This window comes from Rhipicephalus microplus, chromosome 3 (genome assembly GCF_043290135.1).
Source record: "Rhipicephalus microplus isolate Deutch F79 chromosome 3, USDA_Rmic, whole genome shotgun sequence".
In the NCBI taxonomy this organism is placed as follows: Eukaryota; Metazoa; Arthropoda; class Arachnida; order Ixodida; family Ixodidae; genus Rhipicephalus; species Rhipicephalus microplus.
Genome location: NC_134702.1, coordinates 107564564 through 107589604, shown reverse-complemented (window position 1 = coordinate 107589604; position 25041 = coordinate 107564564). Strand labels below are relative to the sequence as shown.

At 44.3% G+C, this 25041-nt stretch overlaps 2 protein-coding genes across 2 annotated transcripts in view; one reads left to right on the top strand and one right to left on the bottom strand.

Annotated features, from left to right (window-relative positions):
• Positions 1-4749: 4749 nt before the first annotated feature.
• Positions 4750-10731, bottom strand: LOC142802895 (uncharacterized). Its single transcript, XM_075887976.1, has 4 exons — positions 10090-10731; positions 7757-8119; positions 6599-6751; positions 4750-5157 (listed from the first exon to the last, which is right to left on the bottom strand). The coding sequence occupies exons 1-4, from the start codon at positions 10543-10545 to the stop codon at positions 5059-5061; spliced, it is 1071 nt and encodes a 356-aa protein (XP_075744091.1). The 5' UTR covers positions 10546-10731; the 3' UTR covers positions 4750-5058.
• Positions 10732-13642: 2911 nt separating this feature from the next.
• The window catches only part of LOC119184693 (uncharacterized), a 57993-nt gene continuing 46594 nt past the window's right edge, over positions 13643-25041 (top strand). The window contains exons 1-2 of the mRNA XM_075887975.1: positions 13643-13661; positions 20398-20561. Of these exons, the coding sequence (XP_075744090.1) occupies positions 13643-13661; positions 20398-20561 (183 nt within the window). The remainder of the gene's footprint in view (positions 13662-20397; positions 20562-25041) is intronic.

The window sequence follows — 25041 nt, the reverse complement described above, 5'->3', positions numbered from 1 at the left end:
GATATCGAGCTAAGTGGTGAGGAGTCAATCCGTAGCAAGCCATATCGTTGTTCCCCTGTACAACGTCGAAAGTGTGAGCCGCTCTTGGTGCCGCATAGGTATCGTCGCCTAAAAGTGGCCGGTTACTGAGGTGGAGCATGTTGCTCCACAGCGCAACTTTGACGTTCGCTATCAAAAAAAAAGGGAAAGCTAAACGCTAATGAAGGTGCATTGAGCAGTGCGTTCTAGCTAGTACCTTCTCAACCTTTCGGTGTCTCGCTGGCGATTCGGGGCAAAATTTTGACCTCATCACGACCTGGGCCGAGCGCTCTCGTTCAGAGTGATCTCAAGGGGCCAGCTTTATGTGGTATTCTAATTCGTTGCGTTGTTGTAAGTGTGAAAAATTCAAGTTCTTACTTTAAGAGTCTTGTGTCCCACATGTGCCTCTTGATGTAGAGGGAACGAAATTCCGATAGACACTTAGCTAGGTATATGTTGTACTATACTTTGTCTGGTGTTCTGTCGGGTGACCGAAGGCACTTGCGTGTGTCGTGTGTTGTCTGTTGTCGATCCGTTCTTGGCAAGTTGCAGAACCATCGACAAGTGCTGAAACCGAAGATGGTCAGAAGAGACGAGCGAAGCTGGCCGGAGAGTTGTGGCGACAAGCCAGTGGAGCTGGGATCCGTCGTCAAGAATGGGATGTGTTCCTGGAACAGTCTGGAGCTGTATTCTCCCCATGGCCCTGGAGGCGAACCTGGAGGGACCTGGCGAACGAGCGCACCTGACATCCGAGCCCCGTGGAAGCAGCTCGGCTTTCCGGTGCATTGTCTGGCGGCGGGGGTGCTGTTATGCCAGCGAGTCCTCGTCAAACGTCCGTGCCTCTGAAAAAGGCAATCTGGGTCAAGGCCAGCCCGCAGTCCGCCTGGCGCGAACAACTCCACGGCGTGAACACGCGCGGCGCCTCTCTGGCCCACGTGCATTGAGTCAGCGGCGCACGTGACAGCGAGCCGGCGTCCTCGTGTCTGGTGGTCTGACGCATGGCGCGGCAACCCCATTGGAGGAGTCTGCCCTGACGACCAGCGGCGCTTCTGATTGGACATTTTGGTTGGACCCGGTGCATATAAAAAAAGCCCTGCGGCGTGTCGCGATCGGCGGTCCTACGAGAGAGGAGTCCCCATGTCGGAGAGCCGACATGTGTGTGAGTCGGCGGTCTTAGGCGAAAAGTTGACCTATGTGTTAGAGAGGAGAGCTCGTCTCTTCGAGTCTCTGTCGGCCCCAGTGCCGAAATTGTAACGCCTCTGTATATATGCTGTACATAAACCTTGTTTAACTCACCGTCGTCTCGTCCGCTCGTCTTATCAGCTCTGCGCAGAAGCAGTCGCGAGCTGAGAAACATACGCTACCAAACGGCTGGTGACCTTCCCGACGGAGTTGAAAGCAGTGGCGCCTTCGGGGCCGTGTTGGCGTCCCCGTCTCTCGCAACAGTGGTGGCTTCGGCGGGATCGGTCCGTCTTTCGCAACAGTGGTGGCAGCGGTGGGATCGGTCCGTCTTTCGCAACAACGTGCAGAATCGTTGATCATGACGGGATTTTGCGCACGACGCGCGCGTTTACTTGAAATGCTTGAAAGAAAATGGGGGGCCCTTTAGCTTTGCCTTCAAGAGTTGAACGCGATAGCGAAATCTAGTGCGCCCTTCAACCGCTAAGTGCATACTTATTGATATATTTTCTTACGTACACACGCATGCAAACACACACTCACGCACACAATAGATTGTGCCAGCGCGTTTGCGTGAATGGTACATACAGGTTTTTGATTTAAAGCAAGAGTCGCATGTCCTCCAAGATGCACGCCGCGTGCTAGCCACCTCGGAGGCCATAAAGAGTCTGACAATGGCTCACAGATGTCAGCACATTATCTAGCGTTTGATGTTTGCTTGATAGACGCCTCTGGAAAGGCATGATATGTTTTCCGCTAGATGGACATAGTTGTCCATTTTTACAGCTGTTTAAATGTTCCTGTGTGTTTTTAGCGGCGATGGCTGTACTATCCCGGCCTTTTATGACTGGATTTGAGGCCTCCCAAATGCGCCTACGAATCGCCGACTGGGCTCGTTTTCGTCGTGACACCTTTCGAACAAAATGCGTTAAAGGGGCCCTGAAACGCTTTGTCAAGTAACCGTAGAAAGAATTCACTAGAAGAGCTTATTGCCTCAAGAATTCAACGTCGCAAATTTTGCATGAATCCGTCCAGTGCGAGTGGAGTTACAAGTTTTTCGCATGCTGCGATTACATTCCCTCTTCTCTCGTCCCGACAAAAGCGCTGGAAGCTAAGCAGGAAGGGGCGGCAAGGGCATAGAAACTACACAACTCGTGCCTCGTGACCTTGAGCACTTTTTTCTTTGAATGCGCGGCTTTCTCAGTGTGCTCGCGAGCGCACGCGTGGACAAGTAGCGGCCTCCCGCTGTGATCTCTGTAACGAGCTTTTTCGCTCACGGATGATTTTTCGCTCACAACCAACGGGGCTGACACCAACGGCGGAATTTCTGCGACGCGAGCTCTCTAACGCGATCGCGTTAAAATATCGGAGGTGGTTTACGGGCCCTCTAAAGGGCCTCGATCAGCGCAGCGGGTATGTGCCACCACCGTGTCGTCTGAGTGAAGCGCAGAAAACGCCCGCCTTTTCATGCATAGCGTTGAATTTTCAGGTTAGCGTCATAAATGCTACGCTCCTTAGAATTACGTATGTATGACTTGTAAAAAGAAGTGCGCCACAGTATATTGACGCGTTGATGTTCTGCGTCAGAAATGCGCAAAATTTGCTTTTAAATCGATACTACGCAGAAGTATGAAGACAATAACATAGTCAAGAGTTCAACGGAATACCGTCTGGTCAGGTGAGGGCATTGTTGAAAAACAAGTCACTGACCAATGCCAAACAGTACAAATCACGTTTCGCAATCCGTACTGATTCCTTGTTCACAATCTCTGACATCGCCGACAGCAGGTTACACGTTGATAACATTGATGTGAATAAACGTTCAAAGACAAACTTCTTGAGACCACCGGCCATGCTACGGGCATGTATAAGTTCAATTTTCGTGCTAGTCTGCTACAAGTGGAGCACACGCGCCATTTTCCACGTCGGTCTTCAGATGTGCAGTTAGGATATTGCAATTAAGATATTCAAAGACATCTCGACACTCGTACTAATCAAGTTTCTCAAGCAGGAAACTGCATCGGAAGGAACGATTCTTAGGCTTTTAATGAGTTATCATTCAGTATTTCAGGTTCAGTAGAACGTGATGTCCGTGATAGATATTTTCACCTTTCAAAGTACCCTGTTCGCTAGCGAACACACAAATACACCTACTATTTTCTCTTTCTTTCTCTTTACTAATTCTCCCTCCTCTTCACCCTGCCTTTTCTTTGCCACCCTCTTGCTATATGTAGTATGGTACATAATATGCGAAGGTATGCTACGATATATTCTGCTATAGCGTGTGTCCATGTTGCAAAGAAACGAAATAATTAGTTTCCTCGACAATTCCTAAGGATGGTCACCTAGCTAACAGATGTGTACGAGCAAATGGGGAATCGGACAGAATGGTATATTGCATTAGCGAGATGTTTATCATTACCGTCAATGTGTTGTATAATTGGAAAAAGGCCTTTGCTTAATGGGACAGAATGGTATATTGCATTAGCGAGATGTTTATCATTACCGTCAATGTGTTGTATAATCGGAAAAAGGCCTTTGCTTAATGCATGCGTATCTGATTCAGAGCAGGATGCCCATTCTTCACTGTTATCTCGTTGTTGTACCGAACTACGAGTATAATGAACATGTTAGCTCAATCGGCATTGTATTTGCTTGCGAGTGCTTAACCTATGTTGAATAAGTACGACAAAATAAACAGACTATATAACTGAGTGGTTACGGCACTCAAGCTCGGGTCGTGGGCACGTAAATTTGAATACCGCTTCGCCAAGAATTTTTTTGTTTAATGAATTCCTCTTTTTTCTATCTTTCTCTCTGCACTAGTTTTCTCGCCAATCACAAATATTGCATCCCGCACCGATCAAATCGGCGCACGCGTTATGAGAGTTACGCAAAACAAGACGAAGGAAGAACGTTCCTGTTCATGATCACTTTGTACGTATACCCCATGCGTAAAATCTCGAGCATAGCAGCTCTGTTGTAAACAAAAAAAGACAAAAAGAGCTGCTCTTCTCGCACGGGGTTGATGTTCTGGCTTTTCGCGCTCCAAGGATCATCCGAATTAACCGGTTGCGCCGTATTCTGATTGAATTAACGAGAGTTTGGTGGCTTCAAACAATGCATATGCTACCCGGGACGAGCTAACACGTCGTAATTACCCGATTTTCTAAATTAACGATAGTCGCATGAACGGACTATTACTACACGCTTGCTCTAAACGCGAGTGAAACAATCAGGTTTTCCTTCTGTGAGGCAGGCAGGAAGGCAGGCAGGCAGGCAGATAGATAGATAGATAGATAGATAGATAGATAGATAGATAGATAGATAGATAGATAGATAGATAGATAGATAGATAGATAGATAGATAGATAGATAGATAGATAGATAGATAGATAGATAGATAGATAGATAGATAGATAGATAGATAGATAGATAGATAGATAGATAGATAGATAGATAGCTGTCTGCCCTTTGTGCTGCTCTCCACTGTTTGTGCCAGCAGCCTCACCAGTAACTATAAGAAAAGAGCCTTGAAATGCATACAATACGACAAGAAAGTATTTATTATTTATGATCCCGGCAGGGCCATCGTCAACACCGTAAAAACGTTTTTCGTTCAACTAAAAAGCAAGGGGCACTGTACAGGCTCAGGACACAAATGTCCTTGGGGGTAGCAAGGTCCAGGTCGTTGCCATTCAGTTTCAATGCGTAAACAGGCTATAATGCGGAATATCCGTAACCGTTGCACCTGACACCGGAGAGTTGTTCACCGGCTAGTTATCACGATCCTGTTCGCCTGATTGTTTAGTAGTGGTGCGCGTGAAATCACAGGTTAATCTCGATGGATCCCGTTGTTGTTTAACTTTCTTCGCAGGCAGAGGGATCTGCCGCTGCACTTTCTTCACCTCGGTGGTTCTGGAGGGCGTCTTGATGTCCAGGTGAAGCAGCGGCGGTCGCCTGCACGTACGAGAATGAAGATCATGAATGAGATGTATTTAAAGGAGTGAATTGTAACCTATAACTTGAATACCTATTTCAAGGCTAATAATGTTATTATTAGAAGATTGCAGTAGTACACGACTGAGTCAAAGCTATTCCGGGGTGAAAAAAAAACTGTGTGCTTTGAAAAACATACACCATCGAGCCAAATGCGCCACAAGTTAGGATACAAGAACTTGCAACCATCATAATCAGCGTGATCCTTACAAAGCAAACGCCAGCAAATGCAGCTCTGCAATACAAAGCTAGATTTTGTAAAAAAATACCTATTAGTCAACCGTGGTAATGTCATCTGCGTGAAATTACGTGTATTCGACATTGGGTATTGTTGATGCTGAGGACCGAAAGTATTTTCGGCATCCTGCAAGGACAACGAGTTTCAAACAGTGCCCGTATAGCTCTGAGAAACCTTCGTCTCCGGGTACTGTGAAATCTCACTACAGTGAATGCCTCCCGAACCTCAGAATGTGTCTAGTGTAAATTTATTATTTTTATTTCAATACACTGCAGGCCTACTTACTCCAAACCGGAGGGGCACGTCAGAGGAAAAAAAATAAAATACGATGGTACCTTAAAGGCTGCAATGGTATTATAAAGAACTAAGGCAGTACAATAAAGTTTCAACAACTAATGAAAATAGGTGCATACAATTTTAAATGATCTTATTGAGTGTGATGAAGCGTCAGCAAAAATGCCGTTGAGTACTCAGTGCGCATATTTATTTTCTGCAGGAATGCAGAGTAGCATGCCTGTTTTTTTTTTTTCTTTCTTGCCCCCGTAATACCAGTGGTCTTTAGTTCTGTCAATGTAGTCAAGTCAGCACATCTCTAGTGTGACGACCTAAACTGGCCTAACCACGCTGGTCCAGTGGCTACTCGGCTACCGACCCGCAAGTCCCAGGATCGAATCGCGGCTTCGGCTGCTGCATTTCCGATGGAGGCGGAAAAGCTGTAGGCCCGTGTGCTAAGATTTGGGTGCACGTTAAAGCACCCCAGGTGGTCGGAATTTCCGGAGGCTTCCACTACGGCGTCTCTCATATTCATATGGTGGTTTTGGGACGTTAAACCCCACATATCAATCAATCAAATTAACTATACCTTAACTGGAGAGTGTTCTTATACTGAGCTTCATCGTCAATCAATTGCCTCAAACAACACGCTTCCCTAAAAAATTTGCTTCGTACCAGCTCGTCGTCCACCGAAAAAAAAAACATTTGTGTGGACCACATGGTTCGTTGGAATGTGATAATTTTGCTTCATTACGATTGTGAACGTGCAGCAAAAGAGAATCTGGCTCTCGCTCGTCTTACCAGAAGCTGCGCCACGTCTCTCGTCAGTATTAAAGTATGCTAAATCACACGCAGCATTTCGTTGTGTATACTTGTCACTCGAGAACATACCTGCAAAAAGAGATCCCTGGATTTAAGCTCGGGAAATACGTTGAGAACCCAGGGGTTGCGAATTACGAGGGATTCCAGCACGCACTCCGCATGTTTCATCCCAGCAAAGCTCCAGGACCTGGACACGTACTGCTGTAATCGATGCATTGGGCCCTGCGTCACAGGTAGGGAAGAACCAGGCGTAGGTGAACGCTGTGAGCAGTACTTTTTTTGGTTTAATAATGACATTGAAACAGAATATATTCGTTCTGCCATCTGAGAAATTGAAAAATAAGGATACAGACGTCAAGTTCTCGCCCTTAATAATGTTATATATTAGCGAAATATAGCGGATAAAATATGCCATCAACCCAGCAGTAGAATTCCATCCGTATTACCCTTTATATTTCAAGCGCCTCATCAATTTGTTTAAATTTGGTTCTTCATATCTATTTCACTAGAGGTAAAGAAGTGACACAATCTCTCGGGTAATAAGCTAACTGATGCACACTACGAATTTCTTGACAGACAAAAACAGAAAGTATCTCAGATCAGCAATCTCGTCTTACAAGAGAACAGAAACTCGGTTATATTGAACTCTGAAGCGAGTAAAGTTGTTTGTACATATGCAATTTTCTTCCAGAAATTCTTCCTTTATTTTAGGTTAAAAGCAGAGAACTTGCTCGGCTAGGTGAAGCATTTCGATTGTGTAAGCGTCGGCATTCTTTAATATATAGTGATTTTCGGTTCGGTATAGACAATATGCGATGGTAAACAGCCTTAACCGATCCTATGATACAACATTTTAGCTGAGGATTCTTGAGAACACCATTATCCTAGCGACAATCGACCTTTTCCGGGGCCTAACAGCACCTCCAGAGGAGATCGTCGAAATATAAACGGGCGATTCCTTGGCCTCTGAAGTTGTCCACAGCGTGCCAGTAGGCCATCTCGGAGGCCTGCATTCGCGCCTTTTTCAGGGGGAGACACTCGCAAGTTTGTGACACCAGCTGTTGCTGGGTCCGCACCTGTGGTTGCTATTCGGCCTTCAAAACTCACGGTGCGTGCCTCGTCGATGCCAGCGCGCATGCGTACACTACCTGCCCGAAAAAGGACCACTGTTGCAGCAGGGAAGCTGCCTTCACTTTAAAGATGACATCCACGAAAGTGTGTACGTACCTCGAACCTGCCCTTGAGTATAACGCTTCCGATAGCGGCCCGGGTATGAGGCCATCGCTCGGCGAAGGCGCAGATGGCGTCTGCCTTCGCCTCGTCATACAGTCGCACCGACACTTCCCCCGAAACGTTCGGGAAAAGCCCAACGAGGTCCTTGGCGCGGGTCTGATACCAACCGCGGTTCACGTCCGAGCCTCGCCGACAGGACAGGTTACAGAGCAAAATGCCCAACAGCACGTAGAAATCATCCATCGTGGCGGGAAGATACCAGTCAGTCATCAGGTCCCTCAGCCGCTGGCGCAACTCCCCCTTGCTCAGTTTCAACGGTTCCAGTACCAGACCTTCTTTGTCGGCACTGTCCAAAACCTGCCAACAACAGGTAAAAAAAGCCATTTTTGATCATCCAGTTGGATTCCCACTGCATTCGGACCGTTCTTAGTAAGTAGTACTTAGCACTTCAGGGAATAAAACCAACGCTGCTAGACACGAGAAGTGAATTGAGAGTACCTGTCGAAAAACAATCAAGAGCACCTTATTGAAGGACCACAGTGCCTACATGTAAAACACGATTGGACAGTAATGCCGAGAAGAAAGCGAAACTATTTCGCAGTTAGCCAGAGTGACGGCATGCGTATTCGAAAATGTACCCGCATGTACTAATAGGATTCGACCATCTCACTCAGTGCGTAATGGTGGAGATCGTAATGATGACGTAAAGAAGCTATACGACATTGGGGCAGAGTTATCATTGTGATCGGCGTGCTGGGGATGCGGGATAAATAGATATATGTATGCGAAGAAGACTGGATTTCAAGCTGGTCTTAGTGAAGACGACTGTATATATAATAAATAAATACACCAGGACATGCCCCTGGTAACAATAGCTAGACAACCAATGAAGCTGAACTAGCCACCTAAAGAAACCAGAACACAGTACGCCCCCACCCCAAAATTCTTTTTGTGAAAGGGTACATGCAAGCAATATTTCCCCTCAGAAGCACATCTCTGTACTAACATCAACAATACGCACTTTAAAGACAGCCAACAATTAGAGCTTCTGTGAACCAAGAACTACCAAAACAAGCCATTCGATGTCATTTCCGCTCTCTATGGAATTCGTCCTATAAGCCTTGTGCCATAAGAGGCCTTAGTCGAGTCGACACTGCTATACAGAGTAAGAAGAGGATCAGCATATACTCCTGAATGGTTATTTAAAGTCAAGAGGACTCCTTCCCCGCTGTACACCGAGTGCAACGATTTCGGGGATATTCAACACTATGTCATGTCGTGCAAGCATTATTGCCGTAAAAGATAGACATAGCTAGACAGTACGAAGAAAGCATCGAAGGCTCCCCCACGGATGCTGTGAAGCCGTTGTGATTCCGGCAGTTGCGCGGTTGATGCGAAAGCAAGTGACTTGCATAGTCGTACGTTTTTTTTCCGAGAGACAGGGTTAAGCGATGCTTGGTGAGCCAAACTACATGGAAAAGCCACTCAGGTGGAACATATGCCGGCCAGGTCTGCCAGGCTAACCCCGCCTATAGCAACATCATCATCACCACAACCACGACGTAATGATTGGAGAATTGCGCATGGCATGAAACTCATTATACCTAAGTGTTACAACAATCGTAATATTGTGGCGCACGTGATGAATGACAAAAAGCAGATTGTGAACATTATGCCGCATAGAGTGGGACGTAACTGCATATCTAACATTTTCTTACTGTAGAATATTATTTGAGGGCCTTAATCAAAAATACCTATTCGAGCATCTTTTAAAATAAAAAATGCGTGCTCCTTGTTTGAAAGCTAATAAAAATTTGTTGGATTCACTTCGGTATCATTGGATTCGTACGCTGAAAAATAATGTTTGGTCAATGCAGAATGCGGGTGACTATCACGCATTGCTGGGCACATTGACATCCCGCAGATAAAAACAACAAAAGCATGTAGTACCATTTGTGCAATATAACGATAAGTCAATCTGATATGATCACCAGCCTGTAAGCTAGGTATATTCGTTCATTGCAATTGACCACATACAACAGATCGGCCTTTTTACTACGTCACACCGTAGCACCTTTAAAGAAGTCAGTTAACTGGCTTCACGAAATTCTTACTGAATTTTGTTTGCAATTGAAAATGAGGTAATCTCAGTTTGTCCAGATTGAACATTAAACAGGACTGCGTCAACACTTCTTCCACATGTAGGTGCTAAAACTATTGGGACTACATAATTTGGAACGAATAGACCTTCTTCTCTTAATTTATGACCGCACATCACCAGTTTACCTTATTTCGCGATCGCACAAGTGACAAAAGAGGTCACCCACTTTCTTGAAGTCGTCTCCGCACATCAAATCTATGAAGCCAAGCAAACAGGGGACAGCGGTGACCGGGTCCATACTTCTTGTCACGAGACGGATCCAGGTTGCGTTAAACTGCCCTAGCGACGGGAACACGAAAACCTTTTGAGTGGTCATTGCGGGAGGCGTAGATCTGCCGACGTCCGTGGTCTTCAGCGTCGCAGCTATGCAGAAGACGTCTTCGCGTGGTACGACATTGGCAGGGTTGGATCCGGGTTCTAGTCGCAGTGCTTGCGTCAGAAGAATGTTGGGCATGGCGGATTTCCGGAGCGCTAACGAGAGATGATTTCGGGGTCTCGGGTTTTCCTCGGCCTCCTTTAGCGTGGAAGGGTCGGGCGTGACACTTTCCAGGGGTTGAGGTTTCACTCCCCTCATCTGTGCTGTTTGCCACTGTGCGCAGACATACCCTTGAATTCGCTTCATTGGGCCCTGCGTGATGTTAAAGGAGAAAAAATAGGCGATTTCTAAAGGGCACTAACGAATATTACGACCCTAGTCTGTTTTGTGATAGAAGGTACAATAGTACAAAAGAGATGACGATTCGAGTGGCCTGGCAGTCTCCTAGCTATTTCCTTTCGAATGATATCTTCAGTTTTCGAGTAGTGAACAACAAAGCATGCAGGCTGGGACTTGTACAACATATTGTGCTCTTGGTCTTGTGCAAAAGGGCGACTCAGCACCATTAAAGAAAAACTAATATTGTGGTTCTTTTATGTAGATATTTAGAAAATGAGGAAAAGGAACTTGAACCAGTAGCATTACGAACATGTGAACTTCTCGAATAAAACTAATTACGAACGCTTTCGTATGGAATGGAAACATTTAAAGAAATTCTTTTAACATTAATATTTGTATATGAAACACAGAACAAGGAGCTTAGTATACTGCTAATATGTCAATCATTTGCAATATAAAAATCATTGAGTGCATTATAAGTCTTTAGAAGTAACCCTCAAACTACAGAAATTGAGTTATCATGAAGGGAGGAAAGACTTTCACAATACGTGAATTTGACACTTCACAGTATAAAATGCTCGTAACCGTTTCTATCGAAGTTTTGAACTTTGTGATCTCGAATATACCTCAATATTGGTAACAGTCTCAAACTTCACTCCGAACCACATTTCGAGGGGACAAATAGAGCCACATTATTCAATATATAGCTGGCTTCCATAAAATCGTACGTACCTTGAAACGACCTGCTGAGATAGTGCAGACGATCTGTGCTACGGTGCAGGGCCACATCTTTCCTAAAGTGGAAAGGGCGTTTGCCTGCGACTCACTGTACAGCGGTACTGGTGGTGGCTCCGAAACCAGCGGGAAAAGTAGGGTGAGGCCATTCACCCGGTCCCGGAACCAGTCGTGGTCGTAGATGGTGCCTTCCTCGCAGTTCACGTTGCACAACATTACCCCGAACAGCACGAAAACATCGTCCATCGTGGCCACGGGCTGCGAGCCGGACATCACCTTTTGCATGCGGCGGTTGTCGATCTTCACCTCTTCAAGCCACAGGCAATCATCTTCACTGCCTTGCGAAATCTGACGTGCAAATGGAAATACAAATGTGAATGCAAGGTTCCTGCGATATCAGTGTTTTTTTTTTCGAAAACCACTCACGTATACATCACAAAACAAATCAACGCGTTGAACTAACATCGCAAAGCTTTTTTGCTGCAATCCCACCATGCGACTCTGCAAAATCATGATACGACCTGGAGTTCCTTATCAAAATCATGATTTAAGCGATAATCAGTACGTTAGCTACCACGGTTTGTTCCCTACCTCTTGTCTCGCATAAAGAGGTAATCCACAACACACGCCATTTCACTTCTACATAAAACGAATGCTCTCTCTTACAGTTTCTTATCCAGTACATAGTGAAATCAGCCTGGTCATTGCATCGAAGTACAATATCCCTTAGTAGGACACTTTGGTTAGTTTAACTGAATTTCAATTTGTACATTTAGAGTCGAATAAACGGGCCCGGTAACACTTTCTCAAAAGGCTATGAAACGGACTCACTAGAGGGCTTATTGCCTCTCGATTTCACCACCGCGAAAATTTACGGAATCTTTCCAGTGCGAGCGGAGTTTGTCGCACATGGCAAATACATTCTCTCTTCCCTCGTCCCGACAAAAGCGCTGGAAGCTAAGCAGAAGGGATGACACGGGGACAGAAAATGCGTCACGCTTGCCTCGTGACCTTCAGAAGTTTTTGCTTTTTTTTTTCTTTCTTTGAATACGCGCCTTTTTAGTGCGATCGCGCGTGCACGCGTGGACAAGTCATGGCCTCCTGCGGTGATCTTAGCATCGAGAATTTATTGGGAATTCCAGGCTGCGTGCTGCGCTATAATTTTGGCTCGCAAGTTTTAGGGAGCATCGACTACACCGCTAGGCTGCGTTTTCTGACTATTCTCCAAAAGTGTTGCAGGCCCTTTATTACAGAGTTACATACACATAGTTTCACGCGTCAGTATGACCGTAAATAAGTTTTTATGAGGTTTTTCTAATTAAAATTTTGTGATTATGAATATTTATGAAAACTTTTCAACAATAAATATTTTTACAGCACACTTTAGTACGAGCTATAGTCTAGTCAATGTAAGACCGCAGTTGCAATTCGTAATCAAACGCTTATGCTCCAGTGAGCATGCTTTCGAGACTGTCGTTATAATCTAAATGACCGCTTATCTTGCCTTGCCACTCGTTCAGTTGGACTATTTTTCACGCTCTTAAAATCTGGACAAGCCCCATCTGTTTTAGAATCCGCATTCGATTGTAGACATCAGCTAATATCGCTCGACATACCCAAACCACCACGAAAAAGAAAAAAAAACTTGTTTACCTTGTAATAATCGGCCCTGCAGAATAGCTTGATGAGGCCAAACAGAAAGGCGACCACTGTGTCGACGTCACCACCCCTTGTTACCAGGCGAATCCAATCGGGGTTGAAATCTTGCACACGCATGGGGAAAGCGTAGACTTTCAGTCTGGGCACCGTGGTAGTCATGAAGCTGTAGAATTGCCGGCACTGTGAGTGAACGGGAGAGTTGGATGGCGCCACTTCCACCTTTGGTCGCAGCACAGAAGGCCCAGATTTCGCTTCTTCCTGAGCATGCTGCATCGAAGAGGCTTCGGGTGCGACGACTTCCAGGGGCTGTTCCGACGCACGAGGCTTTTCAACGGAAATTTTCAGAGGCTGTTTCACAGCAGGAGGCCCGGGAAAGATGGCACCACGGAACCGCGTAGCCACCGGATTCTCGCATTTGGTTGCCTCCGGGGCCTCTTGCAGCTCTGGAATCTCAGATCCAGCGGCATCGAGAGGTTGTGGCTCTTCGCTAGAACTGAATTCATCGACTTGCAGGGGCTGTAGCACTACACAAGGTCCGGCTTGCACGGACTCCTGAGCCTCGTGAACAGCAAGATATTCAGATATGGTGATAGGTACAGTCCCAATCCCTTGCACAGTGTGCAACCATGCGAAAACATACGGATTCAGTCGCCTCATTGGAATCTGCATGATGGGGAAAGAAAGTTCAAGTAAGCGACAGTTTTTCTATCACTCCTTTGGATAAGAAAGTTAGAAAACACACAGGGGAAGCTATTTGCATATAGCTTTCCAATGTTCTCGTGGTTCCTATACTGAATAACATCAACGTTGTGCAAGCCATGAAAAACAGCATGCCAGCGTAACGACAAATACTTTTGGTTAGTTGGAACTCATGTTAGACTTGTTTTAATCGACACTACTGCGATATCACTCCCGTCTTTTGTGAAGGAAAAAAATGAAGATTTAGGAGCTCGTTTTTTCTTAGTTCAATTGGTTAAAAAAAGTCTGTGTTTTTCGCCACTTTATTTGACACTTAATATGGCAGGGTGGTAATGTTGCGCAACAAGAAGTTGATAATTCACGATCCCATTATTATAATGCTGAAGCTCTTTAAAAAGTTTGGAATAATTCCAGCCAGTGTGATCACATCTTTTCCTTTCCAATACTTATTGTAAACATCAACCCCACAAACTGGAATCAAAAAGGGGAAAGAAATTACCTACTCAACTACTAATCATCTTCAGCGTCAATCAGATTTAATGCAATCAAAAACCGTGTAACAGTGATTCGAATAGCGAGAAAAGGTGATCTTAATCAATGCAAAAAGTACTCTCACTACAATCAAACATCATTTTCAGACGAACACACAAATTACTGATAACTACCGCTGTCAAGTAGTTCTTTTTTTTTCACACTGCATCGTCCTGTTTTCAATAAACTGCAAAGAACACCACGTAGGTTAAACCATAGGACATTAAGAAGGTTACAATGCCACATTAAAACCCTTTGAAGTATGATGAAATAGTGAATTGGATCCAGGAGACTCAATAGTTCTAGCAACACGTCGCTTTTTATGAATCAATCTTTTCAGAAGCTTTACTCCTAGATAAGCATACCACTGCTTAATATATAGCACAGTGGGCTAAATCTAAGTGATTTTCGAATGCTCTTAGCAATATTATTGATGTGTGCGTGCCTCCATTTGTGAGAAGTCTTGCTGCATTTAGTTAGAGATTCTTTTTATTATTTATTTTGCACAATACTCGTATGTTCGGTTGCCCACCCGGTACGTACCCATCCCATCGAACCACATGGCACAACAAAATCTGTGTTGGCTTAATTGTTTATGCCCGAAAATAATAGAGTTGGCTTGGCTAGAATGATAGCTTGTGACTTTGATTTCCATTTAGCTGCATCTACATATATAAAGCAAAAGGAACAGCCATTACTGATCACTAGCACGAGAGAAGCCATATTTTCCTTTTGTTAAACGAAAATAAGCATTAAGCTGAAGGTTTTATGAATTGCAATATTCTACGAGAATGGTGGCACAAACGAGACAAAGACTTTCAGAAATTAACATCATCATAATTACCACGAGTAGTTTCACAGGCTGTCCTAACAGCACGGTTGGGCACATACATAATTTTAACACGTACGAAATTACATCTATCACAGCATAACTATTAGAATATGACTTTCAGTGCTTCTTGAACATCAGTGTTCAACAATGTTAAAATAATGCGAATATATTCATTTATTCAGCTAGCTGCGAGCATATATTCAGCTAGCGATCAGCTATCTGTCCGTTGCCAACAAGGTGAAAGTAAATCATTGGAAAACTAAGGTCTCTTTATTATTTGATCTGCTAAAGAACCTATCAAGATTTTGTGGAGGCTACTGCACAATAAACCATATTTAAACAGCAGTAAAAGCACGTTAGTTCGATGTTCACCTCATTGGGAAAAAATGTTCGAAATAACCAAATTCCGAAATAGTGAAAGTATCGAGAAAAAAGGTAAGGCTGATCTGAAACATCAATTGATCTTCATCTTACTAATTAACGAGCAAATCCATTAGTCAGTTTGCATACAGCCGCCAGTTTTGGCATACGCGACTTCGTTCACAATGTGGCAAGGCCCGCGTGTGCCTGGTTTCAGGCACAGAACCTATCGCATATTCCACTCGTTTACGTGGATCAGTTATGTGATGCTGTGCGCACACTGCCCGAAGTGAAAATCGAAAAACTCAGTGCATCCGCTGTGAACAAATGTATGGTAGCTAAAGACACAGACATGGCGACCACGCATTTATGAAGGCTGTAGCTGTTTCGATTGTTCGCGGACGCAGTTGTCGCTTCTTTTCATCGAAATTCGCTTCGCGCCTTCAACCATCGTCTGAATTTAGCGGGTTGTGGGGCAACATGACCAAATCATCCAGAGTTTGATGCATGCCGATGAACAATATATTTGCTTGCCGGCACCAAAGAACATGCCAGACGTTTCCGAATTCGCGAGCTTTAAATTAATTAGTGCAAATGGTGTCACTGAGAAATATGGAAGTGTAGGAAATGTAGCAAAAACTATAAAAAACCACCAGGTCTGCGCGGAATGCACAGCACTGTCACAGCGAAAGCTGGAAAAGTGACCTTTCAGAGCCTTTTTATGGGCGAAGCTCCTTGAGCCATACGCATGTATACATGCATGTCTCTTTTGATACGTGACCGCCTAGTTCTATGACTCACTCAGCAGGCGTGGGCAGACGGATGAACAGACGGACAGGCAGACAGACGGACGAACAGACGGAAAGACAATCTTTATCGTGAGGTAAGAAAAACAAATCTTCGGCCCGCACCATCAACATATAACAGGCAATGCCAATAAAAAAATGAACAAGGTAGAGCCAAGTGAAATTTTGAGGGGGCAGGATGTGCAGGAGTGGACTCCACACCCAGTCGAACCAGACAAAAAAAAAACTCTTTGCTTGGTGTACAATGTTGATTTTGCTGCTAACATGAGACGGAGAGAGCCAGACGACAAGCCAGTGGGATGTTGCAAGTTTGCTTTTCGGGCCTTCAAGTGTTGCCCTGTCGAAACGACAACAGTGCACCGTCGGCGGCGGCAAGCGAAATGCCATCGAAGCCTTTTTTCGATGATTTCATTAGTAAGACTTGAGAATGGTACGAATGAAATACTGTTTTTAATTTATTTTAGGCATTTATAAGCATGAATAGTGTGAATGCGTAGAAGATTGAAAAGTAGCCCACTTTTGGTGGAAGCGTGAAATCGAAAACATACACTGCAGGCGCGCCGCACTGCTTGTCAAAGGCACGCGGGTATATGTTTCTGCAATTGATATCAATTAATTGCAGAAACTTTGCCGAGCACTGTCAACGAGGTGCTACGACATCTTGAGCTACAGAAGTGCAGGAAAGTTAGCGGTACACCTATGTTATTTTAGCGAAGTTTTCGTGGAGTGCGATGTATATATCAGCCAGCGCTGGAGAGCTTCTGTGCTCCGGGCATCTGCTTTAGGGCTATGCGTAGTATGTACCTTATTTGCACATGAACGCTAATTCATGCATGTTGTTGACTCCTGTACATGCTTAAACGTTACGTACGTGGCCTCTATTGTACGTGAACATTGCTTGACTCGCAATAAAACATTATATTGCTGCAAGTTTTTGTGATTGCGTTGTCCTTTCGCTCCACCTTTTGCGGCATCACTAACTTACTGAAGTAAGTAGGCGAGATACTTGTGAGCTTCTAGAAAGTAGTGTGCTGCAATGTACTATATATATATATATAAACGAGAGAAATCGAGAGATGGGGCTTCTGCAACGAGCGGGGGACAGGCATGACGCAGAAGCAGACGATTACGGTGTCGTCTGCTATGTGGAAGGCTAGCCGCCATATCGAGACGCCGTTGCGCTTTCGAAACGTATTCATTTTATACGCTGCTATAAATTATACAAACAAGAATCTTAGTTCCTAATTGCTGAAATATGTTATTTGAGTGTAACATATATTGAAAACTTTTTCAGTTATAAGTAAAATGGTAATTTTCCAATTTTTTTACAACTGTCGCCAGAATCCAGACGGCGCAATCATCGCATCCAATTTTCGTCCCCATTGGCTTTATGGGTATGCCACTCCCTTGCAGACGGACTGACAGACAACCGGACAGAGGATTCGCGGTTTACCGATAAAACCCTCGGAAGTTTTTCCTAACTCGTCATCATTCACCCCGTGGATATTCTAGTTTTCAACACGGAGTTTCTCATAAATACCTATAGAATACACTAGCCACTGTACCTAGAGGGAAGTGTGGCGCCACAGTCTATGTGAGTTTCTTAAGACATGGTGTTGGAGCGCTGGGAATGACGGTATATGTGTCTGCGAGGCTTGTGTGTGCTGCAATGTTGAGCAAGGCTTCGGCTCAAAAGCGAATACGATGGCTTGAATAAAGCTTCTCTAAAACAAAACGCTTATGTTTATAAGTGGATCTCATTCACGCGTATTCTATTCTGAAATAAAAGTCCACTTACTTTGACGGCACGACCAAGATGGCGTAAAGGGTGTTAAGGAAGTCAACTCACAAAGTCTGTTTAATTTCAGTTCTGTTTGTCGTTTACTCGGGAGGGACGGTATCTGCACCTGCTACCGTGATTTGCACATTTGATAAACACTAACAAATGCTACCTGTAACGATTGCCACTGCGATAATGGCAACGGCGCTATGTTTTTGTTACAATTTACAACCGCAAAAAAACAACAACTCAGTGGACTGAGCAGCAGAGAGAGTTTATCGGCGGTTACTGGCAAATTTCTTATCCGTTTCTCGCTCCTTCCAAAGGGCGATATCAGTTCAGGCTTTATGAAACTTCTATGCTCATTCGATATATACGCCCACACAATTGATTTTGATGTTTTTTCACACAACGCACACCGCAGTCGTGCCAGCGCACCGCTGTAGCTCTGAGGAACAACTACATAACCGTTTGGCCAAAGCGAATGCAGTGCGCCAGAAACATTATGCTATCATAATGCTTCAGTAAGCACACGAATTGACGTTCTAAGTTCTCGCATAACAGCCAGCGAAGTGCTGGCGAGAGCGACCGGTGGCTGTCGGTGAGGGGAGCCGTACCTTTGGTGGAAGTGCTGCAAGCGCGTCGCATCGATGTTTGTCGCTTCTTGCGCGGACACCGTTCACAATAAAAAAAGATTCATTTAGGTTAAGTGATGCCGCAGCTGTGCTGTATTGTCATTTTTTCTCATCGAAGGTATATATTCTAAAACCCAGAAGCGCCGATGACAGTTGTACGAGCTCGGTCGGTATGACTAACCTTTGGTGAAAATCATGGTGATAGAACAGAAGGGTGAAAGTCAAATTCACTGGGGCTCATCATGACGCATGTCGAAAGTGAAAAATTATGCATATTCGCACGCACTTAAAGTTACGGCTCAAACAATAGATTGTGCTAGAATTACCAGAGTTACGTTTCTAGCGTGGCGACATCAAGTGACTGCTGCGTTCTGATCTAACATTGAAAGGGGCAATTGCAAACTGGAGCCCATTTATTTGTCGACAACTGGGCGCCAATGTAAAACATTTAGTGTCATGTTCACAGTGACAACTCTAGTCTGCTAAACACCACAACAACAAAAAAACACATCGCGGATGTTGAACTGATATAAGTACGTTCGCGAAATGTAAACATATTCCCGGCCACATATTCTATGCTCCACAAAAATTGAACCGTTGTTGACACCACAGGAATAAAAAAACAAATGTACTAGAAAGCGTAATAAGCAGCATTGGTTTCTTTTGACCGTAAAAATATGTCTCTGCGCATTCAAGAATGAAACACTACAAATGAGTGATTTCACATACTGTCATGTGCTTTTCATCATGCCACCATCACCCACCAAGCTTCCATCATGCCACTGTCATCCACCTTGCTCACCAAGCCTTCCACAAAACACGTTGTGCCTCGCCACAATTATCCGTCTATTTTCCACTGACACCACCATCGGCTCGCCACCACCACCACCATCTGCCATCATTTTTTCCACTCTCGCCGTCATCAGCCATTATGCCCACTACAGTTCCCACCAGATCCACTAATATTTCCACCATATCCACTATTATTTCCACCATATCCACCAATGATTCCAGCATCCACCAACCCAGGATTTTCAATAGGGTGTCCATCCGTCCGTCCGTCCATCTAGTGAACACTCCACATACCGCCATCTCCCATCCCCTGTGGTACATACTACTAGTACGTGCTTGCGCGTGAGACACTAAAGTGAAAGAAAAACTTTGTTCAGAACGTTGCTGTTAATTAGGAGAACTTTTTTGTTCGCCATCTTGAGTTCATTACTAGTAGAGAAAATTAAGGCTGATGTTTTATAGGAGCTCTCCGCTACGGTGTCTCTCATAATCCTGTGGGGGTTTTGGGACGTTAAAGCCCACATATAAAAAGGTTGATGTTTTATTTTTAAATGTCGCACCTAGATTTCTGCGCCTGACGTCTGAAATTTACGAATGTATTTTGTGTATTTCCGTGACATGGATTCAGTGAAACTTTCTGAAACTTCGTATGTTAGGTATATGTATACCCTCAGATGACAATGTACTTTTTTTTATCAAACAGAACCTGCGCAGGACGCAGTTAACACCGTCAGAATTTACGACTTCACGGAGTTTGGTGCGGGAATCGCAAGGTGGCATTGTTGCCACGCGTTTTCTCGCATACCAAGCGTCCCAGCGTCGTCTCGCGGTAAGAGTAGTGTATATTGGACTCTGAAGCTGTACTCTACAAATACGCTAAAAAAATCGTTTTTCTTTTTAGTGTCCCTTCAGAAGTGCTCTAGTCTAAATAGCTCTTTCGTTTTCTTTATGCTTCTCTATATAACGCAAAATTCTGACACTCGTTCACAGACCAACGTGGGGCCGATCCTGGTGAACGCCTACCAGGACACGGGCGACCCGCTGAAACTGCGCAGTGCAAACGCAGCCTCCCAGTGCCCACAGCTAATGCAGCTGGCACACGAAGCTACCAGACAACAGGCCGAGACCGGCTACCCGCAGGCCGTCATAATAAGGTAATATTATGCCGGTCTCGTAATACTTCTACAGTCTTGTGAAGCTTTTTCTTGTTTTTATTTTTGTATATCGAGTTGTTCGAACTGACATTGCTGAATATTTACCCATAACTTGAGGCATTTCAGTCTGTACACTTATAATACCGGAACATGTACATGTATAATAATTTTATGTGAGATTCAATTGCTTCACTGTATCACTGCGTATTTTTGTTGCATTTTGTTGTATTTTTATGCATCATTCATGGTGAATTATTGCAAAATTTTATTATTGCCTTGATTTTTTCAATGTTTGAATAAATTTTATTGTTGTGTTTTCTACCTGCCTGGTCTTTAGCGACTGCAGCATGTTCTAAAAAAAAATTCTAGAATTAGTTCGTGTCAGCATCAACAGAAGGAAATTCAATCCATGATGAAAGAAACGAAGTCCATCGACAAAATAAAAGATAAAAAAAGAATAGCGTTTCAGCTCCTCTACCATGCCCACAATAGGCCGAACAACTATATAGTGAAACGGGAACCTCCTTTTTCTTTTAAACTTTTATCTCGTTTATGTGTTCATACAGTCAAATCTCAACAATTTGAACACGCTTAATTTGAACTTGCGGTTAATTCGAACTCACACTGAGGTCCCGTCGTAGTTATGTATATTCCAATGGGTAAAAACGCCCTGTAATACGAACGTGCAAGCACTTGCGACGGTTAATTCAAACATACCGCGCTCCGAAAATGCTCCAAAAAAAAAAAAACGCCAGGCTTGCGCGGAAGGCACATCACAGTCACAGCGAAACCTAGAAGAGCAGCCTTTCAGAACCTTTTTTGAAACACTCATTGGGTAACTACTGCAAGCACACTTGCTTGATACCCACTAGGTCATTATGAATAATTTTTTGGGTAGCAGGCCAGCATTCGCTATGCTATTTTTCGTCATTCTTCTGAGAAGCGTGGTATCTGCTAAACGCCTGCAAGTAATTTTGTGCCGATTGTCCATGCAGTGGCTGACGACGATGAGGAGTTAGGGCTGAAGTGGGTATGCGGCACAGTTAATACAGAAACAAGAGCAAGCTTATGGGATGATTTGGAGCATCGGACGGCCCACTCGTTACACTATTCGCATTGTGCGACGACTGGTTGTTCTTTAGCTGTTGTAAAACGCTTTATAAGTCGTATTAACGCGATTACTTTTCCGACATCCAGCCTGCCTAAGGCAAGTTTGACAATTAGTCGCAAGCACCGGTGTAGCTCAATTGTAGAATACTGGGCTGGCACACGGATTCGAGCCTCACTGTGTTATTGGTGCTAGGTTTATGCGCCCAATTTCGCGCCATGTGGTCACGGACCACGGCGGCGGCAGTGGCGGGCAACTGCGCGTGACCCGAATTGTGATCTCATAACAGCTTTCGCTGTAAAAATGCTTTATAAACACTCATTGGGATACTTCAAGCACACCGTGGGTACCCACAGCGCCATAAATAATCATAAATTTTGTGTAGAAGGCCAGCATTCACTATGCTATCCTTCGTCATTCTTCGAAGAAGCGTGGTATCCGCTACACACTTCTTGGAAGTTTTGTGCAATTTTTTTTTGTGCAGTGGCTGATAACGATGAAGAAATATGCGTGAAATAAGCGGGTAACCGCCACAGTTATTAAGTGATCAAGAACATGTTTTCTAATGGGTTGCAGCATTGGACGACCGACTCGCTATGCGATTTGCATTGTGTGACGCCTGGCTGTTCCTTTGATGTTCTACAGCAATTTATTACTTGTATTACCGTGATTATATCCCCGACATAGAACCTGCTTAAAGTCAGCTTAGAAACGAGTTCCAAGCACTGGCGTGGCTCTGTAATAGAATACTGGGCTGGGATGCAGCAGAGCCGGGTTCGAATCCTCTTATGTCACTGTTGTTTTGTTTTTATTTACTGAGTTTGCAGCACTAGCTTAGCTCAGTGGTAGAATACTGGCCAGGCACGCAGCAGACCCAGGTTAGAATCCCTTTGTGCCGTTGGTGTTTTTTTATTTTCCGAGTTTTTTTTTCGTTCGATACTGGTTACTCAATCAATTCGCATAAGTGTTTACTCAGTTGCCTCACAGTAGAAGCAATCAGTGAGGAGAGCCAGTTTCACTCACACACAGCCATAAGCCCTTGGCGAAGAACAGTGCAGCGTGCGTGGACACCATTTTTATTAGGGGGAAGGGGGGAGGGAGTATTCGCCTTCTCGCGCACTCGCTTGAAAAACTTAAATCCTTCATCTGATATTATGTTCTGCTCCTTTATCTGGTCAACGAAATTCCGAGAAGCCTCAATATTTCAAAAGGCCCCATTGTAACTGCAAAGGTGTATCACCTTTCTTTTTCAGCTGTTAATTGTACCTAGTTTGCGAATAATTCAGTTTGTTTTTCCTGTACCACCCTTTTGTAGGTGAAGTTTGCGGGTGCTGGGGTTTCAACAGCTCCATCAATGAGATGTGCTTTAGTTGAAATTGTATTTCCATAACTTTTCAGAGGAGCTCATTGCCATAAAGAGAGACATATCGCAACATCAGAAATTTTAGCATCGGGAGCGTAGTGCTCATGAAATGTAAAAAAAAACTCAAAATGCCATATATGCAGAGCCGGTGCTACATAACCCTTTAAAAAACGAAGCGCTTACTTGTATACGTACATCGGACTATGTACAGATCTACGCCTTGAGGAGCTCCAGCCCTAAAATAGTCATGCATTAATAGCAAACACAAATAGTGCCAGAGTCAGGACTCTGATAGTACTTTGATTCGCGGAGATCCACTAATGTCACTGCTAGATGAGTAACAAAGATGAGTTATCACAAGGTGCGCACGAATCAGCGATGAAAAGCTAGAAGGGAAGCATTGTACTTAGTATGTCGGAAAATGGGTCCATATTCAACAGTCTGGGATGATAGTGGCACTTTGCGATAGGTAACGGCGCACTGGAAGTGATAAACAAAGGTAGTATAGTTGTCATTGTAGTATAGTTGCAGATCCGAGTCATTTGTTCAAAGTAAACTGAATGGCAACTATCGAGTTCAGCGTATTTCGCGTGCCCTCTAAAACCGTGAATCGTAGTTTCCTTTATCCCTAGACGGAAAGCAGTATAAAAGCTTCATCCTTTCTTTACTATACGCTATGGGGCAGAAATCTTGGGACCTGCAACAAGTGCTTAACATAAATTGAGGACGACTTACCTAGTCATGGAAACAAACAAAAAGCTGAAAAAGTAAACCGTATTTGAATGGGCTATCAAGCGTACCTAAAGCTACTTGGTGAAAAAAATAACGGCATAACCACGGAATGAATGATGATGAGTGGGTTGAGTGTAGCAAGTGGTAGTTTGGTCACTTGCTACAAAGCGAAATTGTCATGCGAAGGGCATCATAGCCGTCGTAGCGTACACTTCTGGGCACTTTGTCACGGTGAAACCGATCATGCGAGAAAAGAAAAAGAAAATCGTGAAATGCTTTTGTGGCTTCCTTATGCCACACGAAACCGCGATCAATTTGCCATATTGTCATTGAGCTGCTTTTTAAAACTTCTTTTCGCCATTCATGAGTAAGCGCGCAATACTTTTCAATCTAGCAACAATGACACTTTGTCGCCGACATGCGGTTGCAGCCGTCGCGACGCTTGTCTCTGTCGCTAGGAAATCGCGTGCATGAGTTTTGGGCTTTATAGCCCGCCAGCACATATGCGTGCTTAAGAGTCGCCAAGACGAGTTTCAACAAGCGCGATCAAGGTAGTTACAGGTACTGACGTAACTTCGTTGTCACGTGTAATCCCTCCCTTAGTTTTTTTTTTTTTGTTTTTAGTGCACCCATAGTTGAGAAAAAGGAGAGAAAGTGCTCAAAGCGCCCAACAGATCTATGTATCTTCACTTCTTGACAGATTGGGCAAATTTGGCAGATTCGAGTAATTGATTCGTGAGGCCATACCTTACATAATGAGGACGTTCAACAAATAACAGAAAAATCAGTGCACGACCTCTTTAAGATTCAAGGAGATGCGTGTGTGAGTGAGGAAACAGAAGCGCGTAAAAGTCTTGCTGCGAAATGTACTCCTTCGGCGCTTCCGCCCCCATTTCCCATTGCGATGCTATAGGGCTTTGCACACCCAAGACAATATCCTCTCGACATGACCATGCACTAGAATTAGACAAATACATCGCTCTTGCTGGGTAAACAAGGCATATACGGTTACTTCACCAACGAACATGTATGGAACGTAGGGCGAGGGGATTAGAAATTATTGAGAAACAATGCTGTCCCGAAAAGGAGAAGCTCGCAATTGTTGAATAAAGTCCGAACTTTACCTACAGGATTGAAACTTGCGAGATGACCGAGAAACTGAAGATATGTTCGAGGACAATGCAGAGCCTGATGGTACACGGAGGGGTACACACTTAGCTGGTATAGGGACATCTTGAAAGCACAGAGCGATACTTTCATGCAGCATTTATTCCTAC